The sequence below is a fragment of the Lupinus angustifolius genome, chromosome LG14 (assembly GCF_001865875.1).
Source record: "Lupinus angustifolius cultivar Tanjil chromosome LG14, LupAngTanjil_v1.0, whole genome shotgun sequence".
NCBI lineage: Eukaryota > Viridiplantae > Streptophyta > Magnoliopsida > Fabales > Fabaceae > Lupinus > Lupinus angustifolius.
The window spans coordinates 15,228,399-15,250,076 of NC_032022.1; the positions used below are offsets into that span (position 1 = coordinate 15,228,399).

Sequence of the window (21,678 nt, forward strand, 5' to 3'; positions counted from 1 at the left end):
TTGAGCTTTCTACTTTCCCCATTCTCAATCAATAAATAAACCACACATTTGCTATCAATGTCAATCGCTCATGTCTTTGAAGATCAAATAATGGAAGCCATGGATATAGTTGATTTTAATATTTTCAAAATATAAATATAAATAGGCCTAGCTACACCAGTGTTTCAATCCATTCAACATATAGATCCATAGGACACAGCATGCCAGCAGATTCCACAACCTTAAAGTAATGAAACTTATTATATTTTATGTTTTTAACAGACCTAGATCTCTATCTGTTGAAAACTAACATATCTTAGAACCCTGGGATGGAGACAATACAGTGATCAATATTTTTTTATTATCAAAAAATAGGAATATAAGCATACTCCAACCCATAAAAAAATTGTATAATTACAAGTACTAATTGTTACATCGCCTTAATGCTAGTTATTTAGTGCTATATATGACTCAGTGTACCTCCAGACTTTGTTTTAGAACATTTTATGTATATGATTTGAGTATATGAACATCCTATTTAGTTTATACTTATATATTGAATATGTGAAGCCATGGTATCTCTTGAATCTTGACTTTGTTTTAGGGTCACATTTGAGATTTGTGTTTTGAAGGAGAATGAAACTCGAGAGTTATGAAGTAGATTTGTAAAATTACTCTGAAACCTTCCAAATTTTTCTTTCACTTCTAATTTCTAAAATTCAACTCAGAAGTAAATCTTTATTAGTTTTTGAGATGAAAATATATGCTTATATATTCTATAGTATTCCTGCACTTGTGCATTATGTTGCTTAGCTTCCAAGGAAATTTCCACCATCCAAATTGAATCACACTCTAGCTAAATGAGGTGCCAACCTTTCGAGTAGGCAACCTGAACAAACAAAATTGTAGCAAGAACTTCATCATAAAGAGAGTCTTGAATACTAAAAAGAAGCAAAGCAACACAAGCAAGCACCATGGTCATCCCTAAAAATAGCACCTCCCCCTACATGCCCCGGAAAGCCCTTAGCTGCACCATCAAAGTTAATTGTATTTTAAATAGAGAACATAAACAATTGGCGAATTGATGTATCATAGAGATGATATGGATGAAAGAAATATGAGAAACTTCCATGAATCATATATTACAATTATCATAAATATGTCATCATCTTCTCATGCTCCTCATAACAAATGAAGAACACACATCACAACTCTCCCTCCTCCATCCTCACCTTATCTCTATTCACCCTCAACCTCCATTTTGTTTTTCTCACTTTCAAACTATTAGAATGACTGACTCAACCCTGATAGAATGGATAAACCTAACTCAACTTAATCCCCAAAACTAATTCGTAGAGTGGATTGTTTAAGCCTTATAAGCATTGTATCGGCCATATCTTAAGGCAAACCCTAGCTGCAAATATAGATGATATATGCAATTGGTGCTATAAACTTTAGCCATGCCTTGGATATCTGAAAAGTGAAAATTGTATGCTTTGATTCACGCTGCAGCCATGAGCATAGCTGAGAATAGTATTGGAAAATGGAGAAACAATTGATGTCAAAGAATCTGCAAGCTCCACTTTACAGACAAATAAGGCACAGCACACAAAAATCTTGAAAAAACCGCAAGTTTGGTACTCTATTGCAAGTTGTAACATTCAATATTCATAAATCATTGTAATTATCAGTCATCAATTTGCATAATATGTTTCAGTGGGTTTTAAACACATCACTGACATCAGGATTGAAACAAAAAATTCAAAATATATAGAGACCAAAACCAAAATTCAATAAATTTCTAGGATAAAAAACATATTTAAGCCTTTTATTTAAATAATATGGTATCATATAATGTATGGTCTTAGTAAATAGTAATTCAGATAGTCATCTTTGAGCTTGAATTGCAAATATTGCAGAAGCAAAAAAGTTGATGTAATCCTTTGATCTTAACCATCTAAATGCTCTAACATCTTGTTTATTGTTATGATGAAATTCAGGCTTAAAATGAAGCAGCAGATGAAGATCAAGGCCCATATTTTTTAAAAGTAAATGAAATCATTATCAAACGGTCATGAAAACTTAATTTTTAACATGTAGTAAAAATTGTTCATTTACATAACCTGCATAAAAATCTCAAGGCATGAAAGATCGATCATGACCATACAAATTGCTTTTTACCCTTTTTACCCTTTTTTCCATTCCTCTTAATTGTATTTTTTTTAATGTGCCAGTAAAAATAACTGCAATTGAAGGTCGTCAAAATTAACATGAAATCAAGAGAAATTGAGCTTTCTACTTTCCCCATTCTCAATCAATAAATAAACCACACATTTGCTATCAATGTCAATCGCTCATGTCTTTGAAGATCAAATAATGGAAGCCATGGATATAGTTGATTTTAATATTTTCAAAATATAAATATAAATAGGCCTAGCTACACCAGTGTTTCAATCCATTCAACATATAGATCCATAGGACACAGCATGCCAGCAGATTCCACAACCTTAAAGTAATGAAACTTATTATATTTTATGTTTTTAACAGACCTAGATCTCTATCTGTTGAAAACTAACATATCTTAGAACCCTGGGATGGAGACAATACAGTGATCAATATTTTTTTATTATCAAAAAATAGGAATATAAGCATACTCCAACCCATAAAAAAATTGTATAATTACAAGTACTAATTGTTACATCGCCTTAATGCTAGTTATTTAGTGCTATATATGACTCAGTGTACCTCCAGACTTTGTTTTAGAACATTTTATGTATATGATTTGAGTATATGAACATCCTATTTAGTTTATACTTATATATTGAATATGTGAAGCCATGGTATCTCTTGAATCTTGACTTTGTTTTAGGGTCACATTTGAGATTTGTGTTTTGAAGGAGAATGAAACTCGAGAGTTATGAAGTAGATTTGTAAAATTACTCTGAAACCTTCCAAATTTTTCTTTCACTTCTAATTTCTAAAATTCAACTCAGAAGTAAATCTTTATTAGTTTTTGAGATGAAAATATATGCTTATATAATTTATTTCAACCACATTACCTCTAACTTTTTTTTAAGCAAGGTGCAATAGCACCAAAATATATAAATGAAGAAAGTTACAAGAAAAAGGCAGTAAGCATGTTACAAGTTCCGGAATCTATAGTTCGGAAGATCATGCCTATTCAATTACCTCTAACTTTAAATACTGGATTAATTTATTTTTAAATATACCGATCAACTTACTCCTATATGAAGTTAAGTAAGTGACTGCTGATTAATTGTAGCATCTGGAAAATCTAATTTGTAGTTATTGATTCTGAGGGTTCAGAGACATGGTTTCTTTCACTTTATTATTTTGGTACATGTGCACTATCCATCTCTAAAATTGGAATAACAAAAAGATGTTAAAGTATTACAATTAATCGATATTCGAACATTAAGGTGGAGAAATTATTACTGACATGATGAAGCCATGAAAGTGTTACTGTCAGCAAATGAAGAACCTTATAAGAACATGCCATCAATATAGCAGAGGAAAAAATAAATTGGGATAAACTATGTTTAAATTGTGAAAAACATTGTTTTTAAAATTAATACACCCTCCTTGTATTACTAGTGCGATTTCTACCGAAAAAAAATACTCAGAATTAGATGAAGGTATTAGAGAAGATGAAGATAATAAGAGAGAAAGGGACTCTATATATAAAATAATTCATCAACTAGTATTTCTCTTCAATAAACATTATTTATGAACATAGTTAATCAATGCAAACTATTCACATTTTTTTTCTCATATTTAACTTCAAAACTATGAACAACAGAACAATAATTTAGAAAACACACATACCTATGATAGGTATGAGATGTGCTGAAAATATTATAAGATAAATGACTCATGGTCCCAACCTGCAAACTAGGGTTAGTCCTGCCATAAAAAAGGGAAAGCAAGAAAAGAAATAAACAAAAAAAAGCAATTATAGTAACAGAAAGGTTGAAGAGGTTGAGAATGAAAGAAAGAGATAGTGATGGGGTGACAGATAGAGGGTGAGCACACATAACTTCAAGCATGGAACATCATCATACATGAAAATATCATGTGTGCTCACTCTCTTCTGTCACCTCCCTTACCCCAACAATGAATGAAAATTGACATGAAACTAAGTAGCTTCTCTCCTTAAACCTTCAGTACTTGGATCAAAGACTATAAGGTAATTATCATTCTTGAAAAGGGTTTGGATTAGGGAGTTATAGGAGACAAGAAATTAGTTAGCCCTTGTTTCCTTCAACCTACCCCTAATTTGTTCCATTTCTATATATGGAACAAATACTAATGAAGTTGAGATTTTGTGTGATGAAGTGAAGGAAGGAGCAAGGGTTTATATAGAGCCAGAAAGAGAGTTTAATTGTATCATCACGTATGGAAGGAATAAGTGTGAGTTTATCTTCCACTGTCCCATTCTATAATATTTTAAACATTTTATGGAAGGGAAAAAAAGAGAAAGCAGAAAGAAGAAGTGTTGGAACTTTATCTTTATGATATCTCTCACTAGCCCAACCACACAAACTCATTTATTCATTGTTATTACCAATGCATCTTGTAATTCTAAATATATTAACCCTCCAATCGTATTTGCTAATTTTTTCAACATCCTTCAATACCCTATAATATTCTATGACTAGAAGCATCTGATTTGATGGTTTTTCATATAAAATAGAGTGTTATTAATCTTGTCCATAAGGATTTAGGAGAAATAATTTACAGTTATGTTGAAAACAATGTCTTAATTAATATATGGAAACTAATTAATGAAATTATTTTTCCAATTCTATGGGACTTACGCAAACCTATAAAATGAAGAGAACTATAATTAACCAGTATCTAATGATATCACATAAGGTTTTAAAAAATAAAAATTATCACTTATATATTTAATATCTTGAAAATAACAAATGATTTTGAACATAATTTTATCCTTGGATGATGTTTTGTGACACTTACTAGTAAGACCTTAATAATTTTACCTAGTACTCCTCAACCCAGCAGAATTGTGTCTAAAGAATTAGCTATACTTTAATGAATAGAAATTACTTATACCAAAAGAGTATCATCAATCATATCTCATTTAATAGAATTTTGACACATAATAAAAAGTAACACATTATTTTAATTATGTTTTTCACTATTCTAATTTATTTTAATACGTGCATGACAAAGTTTTATTGAATAAGACATGGTTTCGATTGAATTTACATTTCAACTTACAATGAGATGGTTTCGATTGAATATATAGTCATGCAAAGGATTGCGTTTAGATGTTAAGGAGTTTTCAACAATTGTTAATAATTACAAACATAAACAAATATGTATAAGAAGCTAGTATAATACTTACAATTTCAAAATTTTAAATGCACAATTTTCTAACTACATATTTTTTAACGAGTAATTTTTTCTTCAAGACACTTGGTAGTGATTTTAACTAAGTGCTTGATTAATTAGCAGGAATTTAAACTGGGTTTATAAAATTTTCAATCAATAGTGCAATATGTTTGACTTATTAAGCATATTTTTAAAAAGTATTCAATTTTTAGATAACACTGTCATTTTCAATTGATTCTAATGAATGAGATTCAATAAAAAAGATTCTTGCTCTGAATTATTATGTCAGAAAACTACTAATTAAGTGCAGTATTATTGTTATGTCCATCTTCAAGGAATATTCAAGGTATGCTCTTGTTTTGACACATATAATATGCTCCATATCGAATTAAAGACCAACACATGGAAAGGAATTGAATTAGACCTAATTGGCCAGATAATGCTTAACACAACCTCAAACTCAAATACAAAAGCACACGCAAAGATCTAATGCACCGCCTAAAGCACAGTTTAAAGTATATATGCTTTATGCTTTATTATTCTAGATAAAACATTTTATATAAATAAATAAATAAAGATGAATATATAGGACCACAAGTGTGCTCAACCCATATACAATGGACTTGAACAAATGAGAGAGTTACATTAAAATAATGAGCAAGATCATAAAAGAAATGACCCACATGATTACATGAGAGTAAAATCACCTTCAAATTTTAAATTGAATCAATTCCACAATTTGTAATTCACTTTGGATAAAAACCATTATATTCTTTAGAGGAGTCAATTTTCCTATAGTTGCCAATATTGATGGACATTGTAAATGTAATTAAACATAAATGTATATTAAACACTTTCATGGTTTCTATGTCCTTTCTACTATGACATCGTCATTGGAGGAAGTTAAACCAATTATATTATATTTTTAAAGAAGAAGAAATGATACATTATTCAATAGAAAAGGGTTTTCTCCATTATTGTAACATGTAATAATCCTTATAATACACATGGATCACGCCGAGTCACCGACCAAAGGATTTTCCACACCTCATGTGCGTCAAGTGCAAACCTTGAGGCCCTGTTCACATTAACCTAGTGCCTGTAGTTTTTGTGTGTCTGTGCCATCATAATAATGCCCTCTATTTATACCAAAAATAATGTTACTTGCTCCACCATATCACACTTCTATATACATTAGTATTTAATTAGAAGAGTAGAAATCTATACAATCACAAAAATTTATATACAGTCAGTTTATCATTCACCATTTATTTATATATATTCTTTTTATTTAAAAGTTAATAATAATTAAAAATAATTGATAATTGATACAGCAAACTGTTTAAAATTTTTACAAGATAGATACATCTTTTTCTCGGACTACAATTAGATTTGTCTTGTTTTCCATATGTTTATATTCTGATCATACCACATATAAATATAGATAACACTATAAATATAATTGTTATTACATCATTTACTATTATATTTAATTATTATTGATTTTTTTTAAATAATCTAAATAAATGATTGATAATATACTAAATATGTATATATCGTTACATTGTGCTCATAAATATAAAATAAGTATATGTGGAAAAAAGTTTCCCTACCATTTTCCATTCTTTTAAGTTATTTTTCCTTTTCAAATTAGCTATGTATGTCATAATCAAACCTCAAACGAAAAAAATATTGATTAATATTTTTATTTGATTTATATTTAAACTAAACCAAACTTGGGTATTTATTATGATTGTTATTTTAATATGTATATCATACTCTCTATGATTGGAGAAATATGAAGAAAAAAATATATATCATACTCTCAAGTTAGGAAAACATGTATATCATACTCTCTATGCTTGGAGAAATAGGAAAAATAAATATGCCATACTCCTATGATTGTAACCCAAGAAATTAACACATATATCAACTCCTATGATTGTAACCCAAAAAGATATTGGATGTAACAAAAAAATCCTAGATCAGAGAAAGAAGGATGAACAAAACAAGTAAAAAAATATAAAAAACAAAGTATTCTAGAATTAACCCTTTTTGGTGGAGAGGAGGCATGATATTCCATGATTGTTTGATTCCAAGTGTTTGAATGGACATGATATGATGATAAACCAAAAAATTGTGGACTTAGAAAGACCACTTGTATTTTCATCAACAATAATTATGATATGCATCTTCGTCTACCACGGCCAAATCTTTTTCTTTTACCTTTTTGGATACGGGAATGGAAATAAAAGAACTCATCAATCTTTGGAGTAGCAAATCATGTACTCATATATCTAGCAATAATACCACTTTCGGCAAGCTAAAATGGTGATTAACTGGTGCCTATGGCCTACGTCAAATATATGTGCATATATATGATTGTTATTGCAATTTTCTAAGGTAAACCATGCTTAAATAGAAGACCAAGATAGTGGGTTACTTGTCGCCACAATTTCTAAACAATTTTTATAATTAGGTTTTAGCTAACTAAAAAATAAAGCCAATCTCGAAAAACTTAAAATGATCATTTTAAAATTTAAATATTCAACTTCTACAATTAAATTTACCCTTTTGAGTTACTTATTGAGGCATTGGTTAATAAAGCTCTTATTTAAAGAAATTATCCTTTTACTTTTTATATGTTTGATTTTAAGTTCACCATTTGTAATTATGTAATATTGACACTCTGGCTTCATTTATTTTATTTTCAATAAAATTTAATGTATCAAATTAATAAAACTTTCTAAAAACAAAATTCAAATTTATTGTTAGCTATTTGAAATTATTTTCATTTAAACATATACATATAATATTAGTGAATATATACCTAAAACTTGTGTGCAGAATTATTTTTATTTAAACATATACATATAATATTAGTGAATATATTAGTGAATATTTATTTTATCATTTAAATATTTAAATTTTATTATTCCCTGCTAAAGAGTTTCTCAATAATTATTGTACAATGGCCTAATTTTTGAATAGTTTAGTGAATATGTAGGAACACTTCTACACTGTTATTCATGTATATTCTTTTAGTTTAAAGTAAATAATATTTAATACATGGATCATGAATAATATGTTGATGATGTAAAAGTATTTACATTGTAGTGTACAATTGTTTTTCTTTTTAAAAAGGGTAATAAATAAAAAAATAACTATAGTTAATAGCTTGATTTTTTTGGTATAATGTGAATTCTAAAATTAGGTCTTACTACCAAAACCAACACCGTATGATAACATTAGTTACATATATTTTTTATTTTTTGATAATTTATAATAAAAATATCTCATATAATATGATAAATACTTCATTCTTTTGTATTATCAAAATTATTAAATATAGAGAACTTCGTCCCTCATATTTTCTCAACATTAGTTTTATCTATCCACTTGTATCTTTTAAAAAGAGACAATTTGGATCAAGCAGATAACATCCACCTATGATGAATTTGTCTCTAGCTTCATTGATAATGTTCAAATTCATCAAATACTATTTCACAAAAATATCTTCAATTCCCCACATGTGTGGTTGGGGTTTCCTTGCGGATCAAATAATGGGTGATGGATTCTATTAAGATAATGGGCATGTTTGGCTAGTGCTGAGGATAAACCCTAATCAATCCATCTTTATTTATACCATTACTCTGCACATCCTTTGGAATTTGATACTCTCTCTACCCTCCACACACACACCACTTCACTGTGTCGGCAACCCTCCAACAAAACTAAGTCTAATGGGGTCAGTTCTAGTCCTAGTTATATGGTTCCTCATTTCGTGTCCGTCGATAGGATTTGGTCTTAGTTCTTCTCTTATGTGGTACTAACTTCCTTAGTTTTTAAAAATTGGTGTGTTAATATTTGGTATTGTATTAATATGGCTTGTAACAATATTCGTTCTTGACTTTTTTGTTTTAGGTAGAAATCTCTTGTGTTTCTTTAATACAATGTTGCTTATAAAAAACATATAAAAGAAAGTTGTAAATAATGTAAAAAGTGATAAACTACGTCGAATCGGGTACTTTTTTATCGACGATTGTTAGTATGTTAGTTTTTCTTTTTTGATAAAGAAAAATTGTATTAAAGGAGGACAAGGGGTGCCCACCCAATACAAGAAGGAAACAATCACAACTTAGTCTCACTTAGCGTAATACAAAGATTAGGATCCATACACCAATTAGCAAACGACAAGGATTTATGAGAAACAAAAGAAATAAACCAAATCCACGATCTAGTTTGCATCAAGTCAATTAAATGCACATAGCTCGGAGTCTTCTCCTGAAAGATAACTTCATTTCTCATAATCCACACTGACCAAACCACTGTGAACCAAAGCATTCTCCACACCTTTACACAAGTACCGCTTTTAAAAGTATCATGAAGCTTGACAAAATCCATAATTGTTGAAGGTATTGTGATAGGAACTTGAAGCCAAGTGTAAAAACCTTTCCAAACACTTGCAACAAAGTCACAAGATATAAACAAGTGGTCAATAATTTCAATATGATTATTGCAAAAAATACAAATCATATATTCCACCCTTGCAATAATATTCCTCTGAATAAGTGTTAGTATGTTAGTATTTTGTTGTGGGTGAGACTTCACTCTCAACATCTTCACTCTAACCATCAAACCATCTTATAACTCCATTTTTATTGTTGATGATGGGATTCAAATCCACAACTTCCTGCACTCCATTCTTTAAGTTCTCCCTGTTCACCATAAGACCACACAGTATCGAGTACTAGGAACACTAACCTCTCACTATGATTCCAATCTCCTTTTTATTTTAATTTTATATTTGATTTTGATCTGATGAGAAAGATGCATATGGGTGGGGTTGGAGCTGAAAGGGGTTATTGCCAACTCAGGAGCAAACAAACATGCATGTGATCAGAATTTGGAGCCATGTGCTTGAACCCTCATTCATATATTATTCACATTATTATTATTATTATTATTTTACTGGTCTTAACTGTGCACGCCAACATTGGTTGAGTGTGGCGGTGCAGCATTAGCAATATCCCCACCTCTGCACTATCACAGCACCTACCTAGAGAGAGTGCTTCTGAATTCAGAAGCTGCATATGTACATGCATTGGCTCTTTTATTTTTAGTCTTTATAGAAAGAAACTCAACTTTATTCCCTTTGTTTTATTGATTAATGATCATAAGAGATGGTTTGTAATTATATAGTAACTTTGTATTGGAATGGGGTATATAGTTTCTCTCTGTGGTCCATGGAAGCCGATGATTATGCAAATGGTTAAAGTTCAGCATCATAATATATATACATCTTTCATTTTTCTTTTTTGGTAATGACAGATAAATATTTCTACTATAGCAACCAATTAACAATCATATATATAATTTTATGTATTTGCTATATTTTGCAAAGAGAATGTCTCTTCGGGGAGAAATTATTGCATGACAAATATACATCCAAAAAGAAGCATTAAAATTGAAGTTAACTTTCTTCATGTTACCTTTGCGCCCTTGCCCTAGTATTAATTAAAGAGTTTAAAGTTAGATATAAAAATAGTAATAACACTATGAAGCAACAAGACACTTTGAAAAGAGTTTTGTCTACATTTGGCGTATTTCAGAGTTTATGATAACGTTTGGCACTTTAATTTGTAAGTGAAAACTGAAAAGGGAAACCCGAAATGTGAATCAAATCATAGATTTCCTCCCTTTCATTTGAGAAATGTAATATTACTCAAACAGATTAATTTCAAAATATCAAACATTTACCATCCTTGTAATAAACACTACATAACTATTTGTTAAATTGTTTTAGTTATCTTTGTCCAAACATAATATTTTCGAAGAATTTGGATATATATGAAGATGTTTGAGAAAAATTATAAAGTTCTTTTTGAATTCTTTAAAATAAAGTCATTGATTAAACACTTGACAAAATGATGGAAAATGATATGTAAACATCAAAAAATTGGCACTAATGCGATGCTCAATCATTTTTGCATGTATTTTTGTGAAAAAAAATATAGAAGATAGAAGTAGAAGAAAAATATAATATCAAATATGGTATAAAAAATTAAGTATTCACAAATCACAGCATAGTTTCTGAATGATTTATCCAAAATAGTCCAATATGAGTATCATTATAAAAACAAAAAAACTATTCCCTTGGTTCCTTTTTAAATACTATTTTAAGGCAATAAGAATGTCATCTTCACATGGTGTGGAGATGGAAATACTTTGTCTCAAGTTTGCAAGTGTGTTTTGCCTCCTCACACTTATGAAAATCACATCATATTGCCTTATCTCCTACTTATTAATATGCTTAAATGGCATTTAAGTACCTACACTAGAATTTAGAAGAGGGAGGTCTAAAGGGTTGTCAATTCTTGACCACATATCCAATATTGAGTATCAACAAAGCATTAATCTAGTGATGTAAGACCTACTAGATTCTCAAATAGTTTAAAATGTTAAAGATTTAGTTTTTGTAAATAACATTTATTGGGAGATATCACACATATTGAAGATATTAGTTACCCAAGGAGTGAATGATACTCTTGATTATATAAAAAAAAAAATGAAGTATTGAGGATTATAGCATTTTTCGTCTTCCTTGCATTTTCTTTTTCTGTCTTTGACCAACATAGCTATCAAATTCAAAACCACGATCTAATAGATAAAGTTAGCTTAGAGACACAATCCACTTTTGCTGCCATGAACCACTATTGGATTAAAAAAACATAAATGTTTCAAGTCCGGTCACTCTTTTGTGCTTGGCTTATCAACTTAACCCAACCCATTTATGCTAAAGCTAAATCCTTTATTACATGGTCGATTCAGAGTAGCGTTTGTGTAGTTGAAAATTGCTACCTTACCTTAGTTTCTACACACGGAAGTTGAGTAACAAATTCATTTTTTATGTTGCAGGGCTTGGTCCACAGCCACAGTTATGTGTTTGTGGTTGTTGCTAGATCTTCTGTCTGATTGTATTAGGTTCATTATATAGAATGACAATAAATCTTGGGCTGGTAGGCATATAGTATATTGTGTTTTATGATTTGGCCCTTTAATACAAGTTGAGAAACATCATATACAATGAAATACACCAACCAGAATTTTAAAAATCTATTGCCTTATTTATATACAAAGGTATTGTTTCACTACTTACTACTTAGTTCAGGAATCAATCTTAGTGTGAAACTAAGAGAGAAACTGAAAAATATTGACCAAAAAATACTGGATCAAAAACTTCTACACATATTACCATGGTTGACAAGAACGGAAGAGAAAAGTGAACACCTAAAACTTGTTATCGTAACATTCTATCAAACATTAAAAATTATTAGAAAGAATTGCTTTCGAGATATAGTAATTTTTTTTATGGGCAAAGTTTTTTTTTTTTTTTTTTTTTGGAGTTGAACACATGTGATTATCACATTTTATGTTCTATAACTCTATCAATTAAATGGCTTCCTGAGAACTTTAGGAGATACGCATCCATTTATAATGTTTCACCACATACAACGGATAATTAGTTGTGATTCATGTTGAATCAATGGGTATGTGATCTAGTTAGGTGAGTAATACTTCAATATTTGTTTGATTTGCCCCTGCCTCGCACAGAGGCTTACACCTAGTATGAAATGAAAAGTCTGAAACCCACAAAGTTTTATGCAAGACACAATCAATTTTTAAAAATAATACAAAAGGATAAAATGACTATTTTGTTTTGAGATGGGTGGGTTATAGGCCTATAACCTGACTTCAGAACTTGATATGGCACAATTTCTCCGGGATTACCTATGGCACAAGTAGCAGTTACAAGGTTTTTTTTATGATCTACACGTGATCTTACAATCTCAGGGTCTTCGCTAGCGGTAAAAACACTTACAGGATATAGCAATTTCACGTATTAAATCACGATCTTAACTACCATGCAGATTAGAACCAGTGTGGCTTTGATTGTGGTATTCACACTAGACACAGGCTGCTAGGTTTACGGAGATTCTAAGGCATCAGATTTCAAAGGTGGGGTGAAACATACAGGAATATTTTAGTGAAAGAAGTAACAATTGACCACAGCAGCAAGTTCACAACAAGCTCCAGGAAGAAATACAATAGTCATTATTAAGATAGAAAAAACTTCAAGCTAGACTTGGGGGGAACCAAGCAAATCTCAACAAATTCTGCAAATTAAAGTGACCAATGAATGTGTAAATCAGCCCAGTGTATTAAATTGCGGACGGCATCATCATGTGATGCAGCCGCAATACTGCGGTTGCGGTGACCGCTGCAACCACATCACACTGTAATTGTGGTGATACTGATTCACAGTGACGCGACCGCAACAGGCTGCAACACAACCGTATCTGGCCGCATTTGGACTGTATAGGGCCCCAACAGCATCGAGCCGCATCAGACCACATCGACGTCAAAAATATGTTTTTACTCACAAAGTAATTCACATCACAACGGCCGCAATCGCAGTAACCATGACCGCAATTTAAAACACTGAATAAGCCTATGCTGATAGGATGTAAACAAACAACCTGAGATAACTATCACTCAACAAAATGCTTGTGAATCCGTTGATAATCAGAAATAGTAACACTGCTGAATTGCCAAAATAAGCCACATGCTTTATAAAGTAGATAAAAATTGTTAGATTCAAGAAATCAACAAAACCATAGAAACTTATAACACCTCCTCCCAGATTGTCACTATCTGGTTCTTTGAAGGCAAAAGATAGTAATAGCATGAAAAGACAAAAATCAACAAACTTCGAAGCCATATTAGCCGGAACCACCATTTATAAAACCATCCTTACGACCTTCAAAACCTGGCCTCAAAAGCTTCTTCTCTCTCTTTGCAATTTTACGCATTTTCTTGTCATGACTCCTATCAGCTAGATTTTTCGACCTTTTTTGCTGCTTCTCTGCCTTCAATTGGTCCCGTGTTTGAATTCTGTCCTTCCATTTCTCAGCATTTTTTTGTTGCCTCTTCTTTCCCTTCTGTATGCTTTTCTGTATCAGTTTGGGATCATCGTGGACCTTAATCCCTGAAGCTCTACTTATTGCTGCTTTCCATGATTCCTTTTTAGCAACAGCTTCACCCTTCTCAGGATCTTTCTTCTTTTCTTCCTCCAATTTCTTTGCCCTTTCAAGTTCCTTATGCTTTGAAACTTTCCTCTTCTTCCCCTGTATTTCATCATTTGAAAGCTTGACGTGGCCAAACACAAGCTCTTTGGAAGCCTCGGAAGCATCCTTATTCACTTTCACTGCCGACTCATCAGGTGCAGGTGTACTTTCTTCAATTCCAACATCCCTCTTGCGTTTCTTGTCCAGATACCCTCTCCTTGCATCCCTATCATCCCTTTTCTTAGCTTTCTCCTCCGGGTTAGCACATACACGGCCAGCATGGAACTCATCAAGTTTGCGATGAAGCCTTTGCCGAAGTTCTTCATATGTCACAGAGCGATCATCACTGGCATTTACCTTTTCATTATCCAAGCTTTGCTTAAGCAGGTCAAGTGTAGTTGTATTGGTTTTGTCAGGGTCCATCCGCTCCCTACGAGACTTCTTAATGTTTTCCTTAGTCTCTTTCTTCTTTGCAGCTTTCGCAGCCTTGCTGAGACCTTGAAACCATGGATTCTCCTTATCATCAGTTGACAGATAAAACTTGGCAGGGATGAGCTCAATCAACTTGTCAAAGAAGAGGGTATTCTCATGGATCAAATGCACCATGTCTTCACCATCATTTCGTTCCGCAACAGACTTTTCCTTCTTCTTATTCTTCATCACTTTATATCTACAATACAAAATAAAAATGACCACTAAAAATCAGTTTTCTGAAGTACAAAGTTTATGCATCACTATTTGAATGTAACAAAAAAGTGGAATTGACAAAAATGAAACTCAAATGAAAAAAATGCAAACATTAATAAGGTCTAATCTCATTACTCGTGAGTACTGTTACATGCACAGCAAATATACATAACATGTCTTGGAATAAATTTACATTTTTACTATAAAATATAATACAAGTACTTTTCATTGTACAAATCAAATTAGTAGACTAACATTTGCATAGAAATATTGTATATGCATACATTCATTCTACTTCAAAACATGAGCTAATTTGTATCAATTTGGTGTTCATTCAAAGTGATGCTGCTGATAAACCTTAGGGATTAAACTGAGGTGCAATCAAATAATCACTTCCATAAACCTCATACAGTATATAGTATAAACAACCAAAGAAAATCAATTCAGAAAATAATTACTTTTTTATGTTTAACCACGATCACAGGGATTCGTACCAGTGTTTTGGGGGTATTGTTTCCTCCGTTACCAACTTCCTGTTCTTTATTCTACGGAGAAGAGAGTAATTGGCAGAACCCGAAAACCGAACCAAGGTTGAAACTTGATTCTACGCTATCGAATATATCCAAAACTTTGAATTCGAAGAGAATCGAAATTAGGGTTCTGTTTCTACTCTTTTTGTATGGACGAGGCCAATATATTGGGCCGAACCGACCCATCATGAGGCCCAAATCAATATTTTTTTTCTGTGGGCCCGTTTCTGAATAAGATGGTGATTATTTTGACTAAGCTGTATGCTGCGAACGATAACTCTTTTTAATTAATTTTAGGCAATACTAATACAAATTGGCTTTCACTCTCACCAATGATATCTTTTTTGGTAAGGTAACCAATGACAAATTAATTACTTTATTAAATTGTGAATTTTATTCTTGAAACTAATATCATAAGTCAATTTTGTTCTTGCAAGGTTAAGTAATTGGTTTATATTTTATTAAATAATTTAATTCAATATTTATTTACGATCCGTGTAAGAATTTTTTTGTATTAGTGCATCATTTATTATTTATATGTACTATTTTTATTTTAGAGCTCATGATAATATATACATAAATGATATATTGATAATATTAACAAAAAAATTGTTCATAAGATTTTAAATTAAGTTGTATAAAAAAATTTGAGATAAATCAATAATAACACAATTTGGCTTTCACTTTTATGACAATTCTTTTTTTAGTAAATTAATCAATGACAATTTAATTCCGATATCATATTATCAATTTTATTATTGTGATATCCTATGTGAATTTGATCCATGACATCGAATATCTTTTTACTTTAATCACTGCCATCAATTTAATCAAGGAAAAGTTGATAAATTACCAATTTGTTCCCTAAACTTTTGATAGTTCTACCCAATTGACTTATGACATTTGGTTTCACTCAATGTAGTACTTGCAAAAATTATAATATTTGGACTACTTTTTCTAAAAATAAATATTTATTTAATAATAAAGTAATAATATTTCTATATTTTAATATATCATTTATCATTTATATATGTTATTTTTAGGTCAACTATATTTAACAAATATAAACAATCAATAAATAATGTATTAAGAATATAAAAACTATTATATTTCCAATATATAAACTATTTCCTCTATTTTTCCAAAGGTCAAACATCCTTCCAAAAGGACTAAACATACTCATACACTAATAATTAGATTATCAAAATAAAAAATGAGTAATGATATATCTTTCTATAAATTATTATATATATTATTTTTAAACAATCATTAATCGATAGATAAAATATCATTTCATAATATTTATTATTTTTTATGATGTAAGAGAATATATCATTCCAAAATAATTGTTTAGGCATCAATATAACCTTTTAAAATAAGAATTAAGAGTAGAAAAAATATATAACTAAATAGTAAATAATGTATCGAGCATGCATAATTTATTTTATATTAACACTATATTATTACACTCATTTATAATACTCTAACAAAGTTTTTTTATGATAATATTAGACAAATAATAATTAATTAATTAATAGCTAGATTGTGAGAAAGAGGTCATAAACACAGGGAGAGGTAGCACACAAGGCAGAGAAGTGAGGAAGAAAGCGTTGGATCGGAGAAAGATGTGGGAATCAATTGTTTTAACGGTGATTGCCACCGCCGGCAACAACATCGGTAAAGTCCTTCAGAAGAAGGGCACAATCATTCTTCCTCCTCTCTCTTTCAAGCTCAAGGTATATTTCTCACTTTTATAACCCTTTTTTTTCTCAAAAAGCTATTCTTATGCCCCATTATTTGATTCCCACTAAAAATGTCACCTTTTTAGATACCAATTTGATTTCAAGTATTTGTATGTTGATTTTGTTGCTTTAATTTCGCCTTAATCGGAAACTTATAATTTACATTTTTTTGGAATAGTGAATTTGGGTAAATGCATGTGTGCCCATGTAGATGTATATGAGATAGGGTTTAGGGTTAGAAATAATTAAGCAAAATGAATTGAAATCACAATTTTTCATTGAAGGACAAGTTATTGTTTGATTATGGATTAACATTGCTTTGGACTTTTCCACAACTGTGTTTGTATTGCAGGTTATTAGGGCATATGCTCTAAACAAACCCTGGATGATAGGTTTTCTAATGGACATAGTTGGGGCATTATTGATGTTAAGGGCATTAGCTCTGGCTCCTGTAAGTGTTGCGGTCATGCCTATAAATTCGAGTCTGAGTTTTAAGGGATATATTTTTACCATTAGTATCCTTTTCAACTTCTACTATTTTGACTGTTTTTTTTATATTGGTACTAATCTTGTAGTTTTTTCTCGAATAGGTTTCGGTTATCCAACCAATTTCTGGTTGTGGACTTGCGATTCTTTCAATCTTTTCTCATTTTTATCTCAAGGAATTAATGAATACAGTTGATTGGGTTGGCATTACATTAGCAGGTTTTGGTACAATAGGTAATGTAAGTTTAGATTGCAAAAGAAAATAGCATTGAGTTTAACTGCTTTTAGTTACTTTAACATGCCAAGGTACATGGTTGTGGAGGCAATAGAAAAAAGTGTAGATTATTTATTCATTTTTATCCCTCCATGTGTCAGTGTGCATTTGTGTGAGCACACTATCAAGTAACAGAAAATTTTGTTTTTGACTATTGAATTGATTATGAGGAGATTAACAAATTTTCTAAGTGTTTATATAGTTCAGAATTTGAATATATATAGCAATTAAAACGGTGTGACCACCTCATGTTTCTGGATGCTATACAGTAACTCGTTTGTCCCGGCCATGGATTGAGATTTTGTGGAATTTCCCTCATTTATATTATCTGATTGCTCATTTAATGAATTCAATTTACCAATTGATATATGATTTTATACTCATGTATCCTAATTTATTCACTATTATGTGTTCTTCTATGCTTAGGAATTGGTGCTGGAGGTGAGCAGCAAGAGGCTGCTGATCTATCTATTTTGCGGATTCCATGGTTGGCATTTGTTATTCTCATCTTGTTTGTAGGTACCCCGTCTTATGCATCAGCTTATATTTCGAGTTATATTTTAGGAATACTTTGTTTCATTCATCACCAAAATTATTTGAAGCCAATAGGAAGACATTATTCTGGTCTCTTGGTATACAATAAATAATTGCATTATGTTTCCATTTTCATTAACCTGATAGCATGATTACAAGACCACTGGTTATAATATTTACTATTTCATTAATAATATTTTTGATTGTACAGATACTTCTTAATGGGTGGCTTCGAATATGCAAACGTCAGCGAAGAGAACAAGAGATGGTAACTCATGTTTTAATTATGGTTAAATACTTTCAAATATACATGTTTATTTTCATTATACACATCCCCATATGGTAATTTAATGAGATGCATTGTCCTTTGTTCTTCCATTGTTTGACAATTGACATTTTTATTGATACAGATTGGGTATGATGTTGTCGAGGAAATCATTTACGGCTTGGAATCTGGAATTTTATTTGGGTAATGGTGCTCCCTTACTGTAGTTATGCATTGAGTTCTTGTACATCAACACATTTCGTTTCTTTCATTTACCTCAACTCCTTAATATCAGGTCAAAAGTTAAGTGTTATGCCTTTGGGATATTACTCATACATGTCAGCTCAAGATTTTTTTCCTTTTTTTTATTCAATAAAGGTAGTCTTAGAGAGAACAGCACAGCTAGTAGAATTAAGATATTATATAAGTAGAAGAAAAAATAAATATATACACCAGAACTCAAAGTTTCATTAAAACAACTATCAGCAGTACATCTGAGAGATCATAAACGCAATCCTATAACATATGTAAAGGTAAACATGTGCCTAAGTGTAATCATTCCTCTTCAATCATATAAAGGTGATAATTAGTATTATTTTTTAATTTTTAACATCATCTAAAAGTTTGACGATTTTATGTTACTTTACTTGTGCCTTATGTAGTCTAAACTTAGTTTAACTAGAATTGTTAATTTCTATTAGGGGTTGCTGCTTTCTGTTGGCAATGAACAAAAGTCACAAACATTATTCACACACAGTGAGTTGATCACAAGTCCTTAACTTCATGGTGTTAATACTAAATGCAGGATGTCATCTGTAATATCAAAGATGGGTTTTTTATTCTATGAGCAAGGTTTCAACAAGCTGTTAGTTCCTATGTGCCTCATCATCAGTGTGTTTTCTAGTGGTACAGGCTTTTACTACCAGGTATTCTAAAGACCTCTTTTACACCATCTACTCTTGTGTGAACTGTTACACCTTTGAGGCCCGAAGGAATTTCAACCTATGGGTGGTAGGGAAGGTGGGTTGAATTCAATCGAACTGGGTAGACATTTGTGTTTTATGATAATTTATCTTCTCCACCATGCAGACACGCGGTCTAAAGCATGGGAGGGCTATTGTAATCTCTACATGTGCAGCTGTGGCATCAATTTTGACAGGTGTACTTGCAGGAATGCTTGCTTTGGGTGAGCGACTCCCTTCGGTCCCAAAAGCTCGCTTGTTACTTCTTCTTGGATGGTAATATAAGATGTTCTACTATTATTTTCTTTGTTTTACGTCCCTTTCTTTACCAGGTTCCCAACATACAACAAGACAGAAAATAAACTCAAAAGACTCATACTTTGTTCAATCTGCAAGAAGTTATACTGCATTTAGTTGTTTGTTACAAGCATCTCCCTTTTTTCATCTAATCTTTTGTGCAAGTCTTTATCCGGCTGGGTTGAATGACTTAATCAAGAGAACATATATATAAGATATGTAAAAGAAAATTTGGCGGACCCAGTCTAGTAATTATTTCCCTAACTATGGGAAAATATTCATGTTCTTATGTCTTAATTAAGCTAATTCAAAAAAACATTTCATTGCAGGCTACTAATTATTACAGGTGTGATTTTACTGGTTGGTTCAGCAAGGCTAATGAGATTGCTTAAATTTCCTTCACACCGCTTTAGAAGAAGCAGCGCTGATAAGAACTATGGCCATAGGAGATCAGGGAGCTCCCGTATTAGGGAGCCAAGCCCAACTGCTGTCATTCATGCAGCCACCCTAAATAACTTACTATCATCTTCCAAAGAAAAAGCTTGAGTTGATACGAGGTGGAAAATGATCCTTCATCCATTCTCAGGATTCAAAACCAAAAACAAATAGTTAGCTTTTAATATCAGGTTGTTTGTGTACACTGTACAGTTGCTACTTTATCAGAGGGCATGGAATTTTGGGGAGCAGTCCTTCTGGCTCACATACTTTACATGAAATATTCATCTAACTATCTATAAGACTAATAACCCACAAACTGTTTTTAGTATGATGGTATAAAGTATAAACTATTGCTGAACTTCCAATATTTCTCAATGTTGTATTTAGGATGATGGTATAGCAACATAAGGAATGCTTGTGTAGCATGGAAACAACGTGCAGGCTGCAGCAAAGAACATTTTACTACTAATTTAGTGCTGTAGGCCTGTAGCAATGTTCTTTGTGACAAGTGTGGCTGGTTTCTGTAATGTTATATGCCAAAAGGATGGGTTCTATCAAAAGTGTAGAACCTCTGTTAAAGGATAGTTTATGGTATTTTGATCCTAATTTGGAGGAGCATAGAAATTTAGTGAGATTATAGTTTATATGTTTGTAAGTGGTGAGTATCTTCCCAATGATAAGATTGTTGCTTAGTGTCTAAGAGGTAAAATGTTCAAATCCTCGAAACAGCTTCATGTCTTGAGTCACACTTTTTGTAGTTTATGTCATGGTGTGATAATTTAAATATAAAGTATATAGCTCTTAAGAAAATGCCTTCATAGCTAAAGAAAACACTGATCATTAAATATGGTTCTTGATTTTTGACCATTTAAAGAATTTCTCCTTGGTTCAATATTCAAAAGCAAGAACATGGACATGCAAAAAACATTTTTCAAGGACTTTAAAGAATAGTGGTATTGCTCAGCTGAGATATTAGAATA

General features: G+C 31.3%; 2 protein-coding genes across 3 annotated transcripts; one reads left to right on the forward strand and one right to left on the reverse strand.

Moving 5' to 3' along the window:
- LOC109327036 (ribosomal RNA-processing protein 14-like) lies at positions 13,902–15,812 on the reverse strand. Its single transcript, XM_019560012.1, has 2 exons — positions 15,665–15,812; positions 13,902–15,153 (listed from the first exon to the last, which is right to left on the reverse strand). Exon 2 carries the CDS (start codon positions 15,141–15,143, stop codon positions 14,139–14,141), a length of 1,005 nt encoding a protein of 334 aa, XP_019415557.1. The 5' UTR covers positions 15,144–15,153; positions 15,665–15,812; the 3' UTR covers positions 13,902–14,138.
- On the forward strand, positions 17,266–20,866 carry LOC109327231 (probable magnesium transporter NIPA9). 2 transcript variants are annotated; one of them, XM_019560314.1, is made up of 10 exons: positions 17,266–17,436; positions 17,795–17,893; positions 18,033–18,162; positions 18,629–18,717; positions 18,948–19,004; positions 19,147–19,205; positions 19,807–19,927; positions 20,091–20,239; positions 20,590–20,670; positions 20,704–20,866. In XM_019560314.1, exons 1-10 carry the CDS (start codon positions 17,326–17,328, stop codon positions 20,804–20,806), a joined length of 999 nt encoding a protein of 332 aa, XP_019415859.1. In that variant the 5' UTR covers positions 17,266–17,325; the 3' UTR covers positions 20,807–20,866. The 2 variants fall into 2 exon arrangements, with proteins under 2 accessions (XP_019415859.1, XP_019415858.1); XM_019560313.1 differs by having other exon boundaries at positions 20,590–20,866.

Coding starts and splice junctions, on each gene's coding strand:
- LOC109327036 (XM_019560012.1), bottom strand. CDS start 15,143: ATGAAGAATAAGAAGAAGGAAAAGTCTGTTGCGGAACGAAATGATGGT.
- LOC109327231 (XM_019560313.1), top strand. CDS start 17,326: ATGTGGGAATCAATTGTTTTAACGGTGATTGCCACCGCCGGCAACAAC. Junction 19,206..19,806: donor GAATCTGGAATTTTATTTGG/GTAATGGTGCTC, acceptor TACTAAATGCAG/GATGTCATCTGTAATATCAA. Junction 19,928..20,090: donor GTACAGGCTTTTACTACCAG/GTATTCTAAAGA, acceptor TCCACCATGCAG/ACACGCGGTCTAAAGCATGG.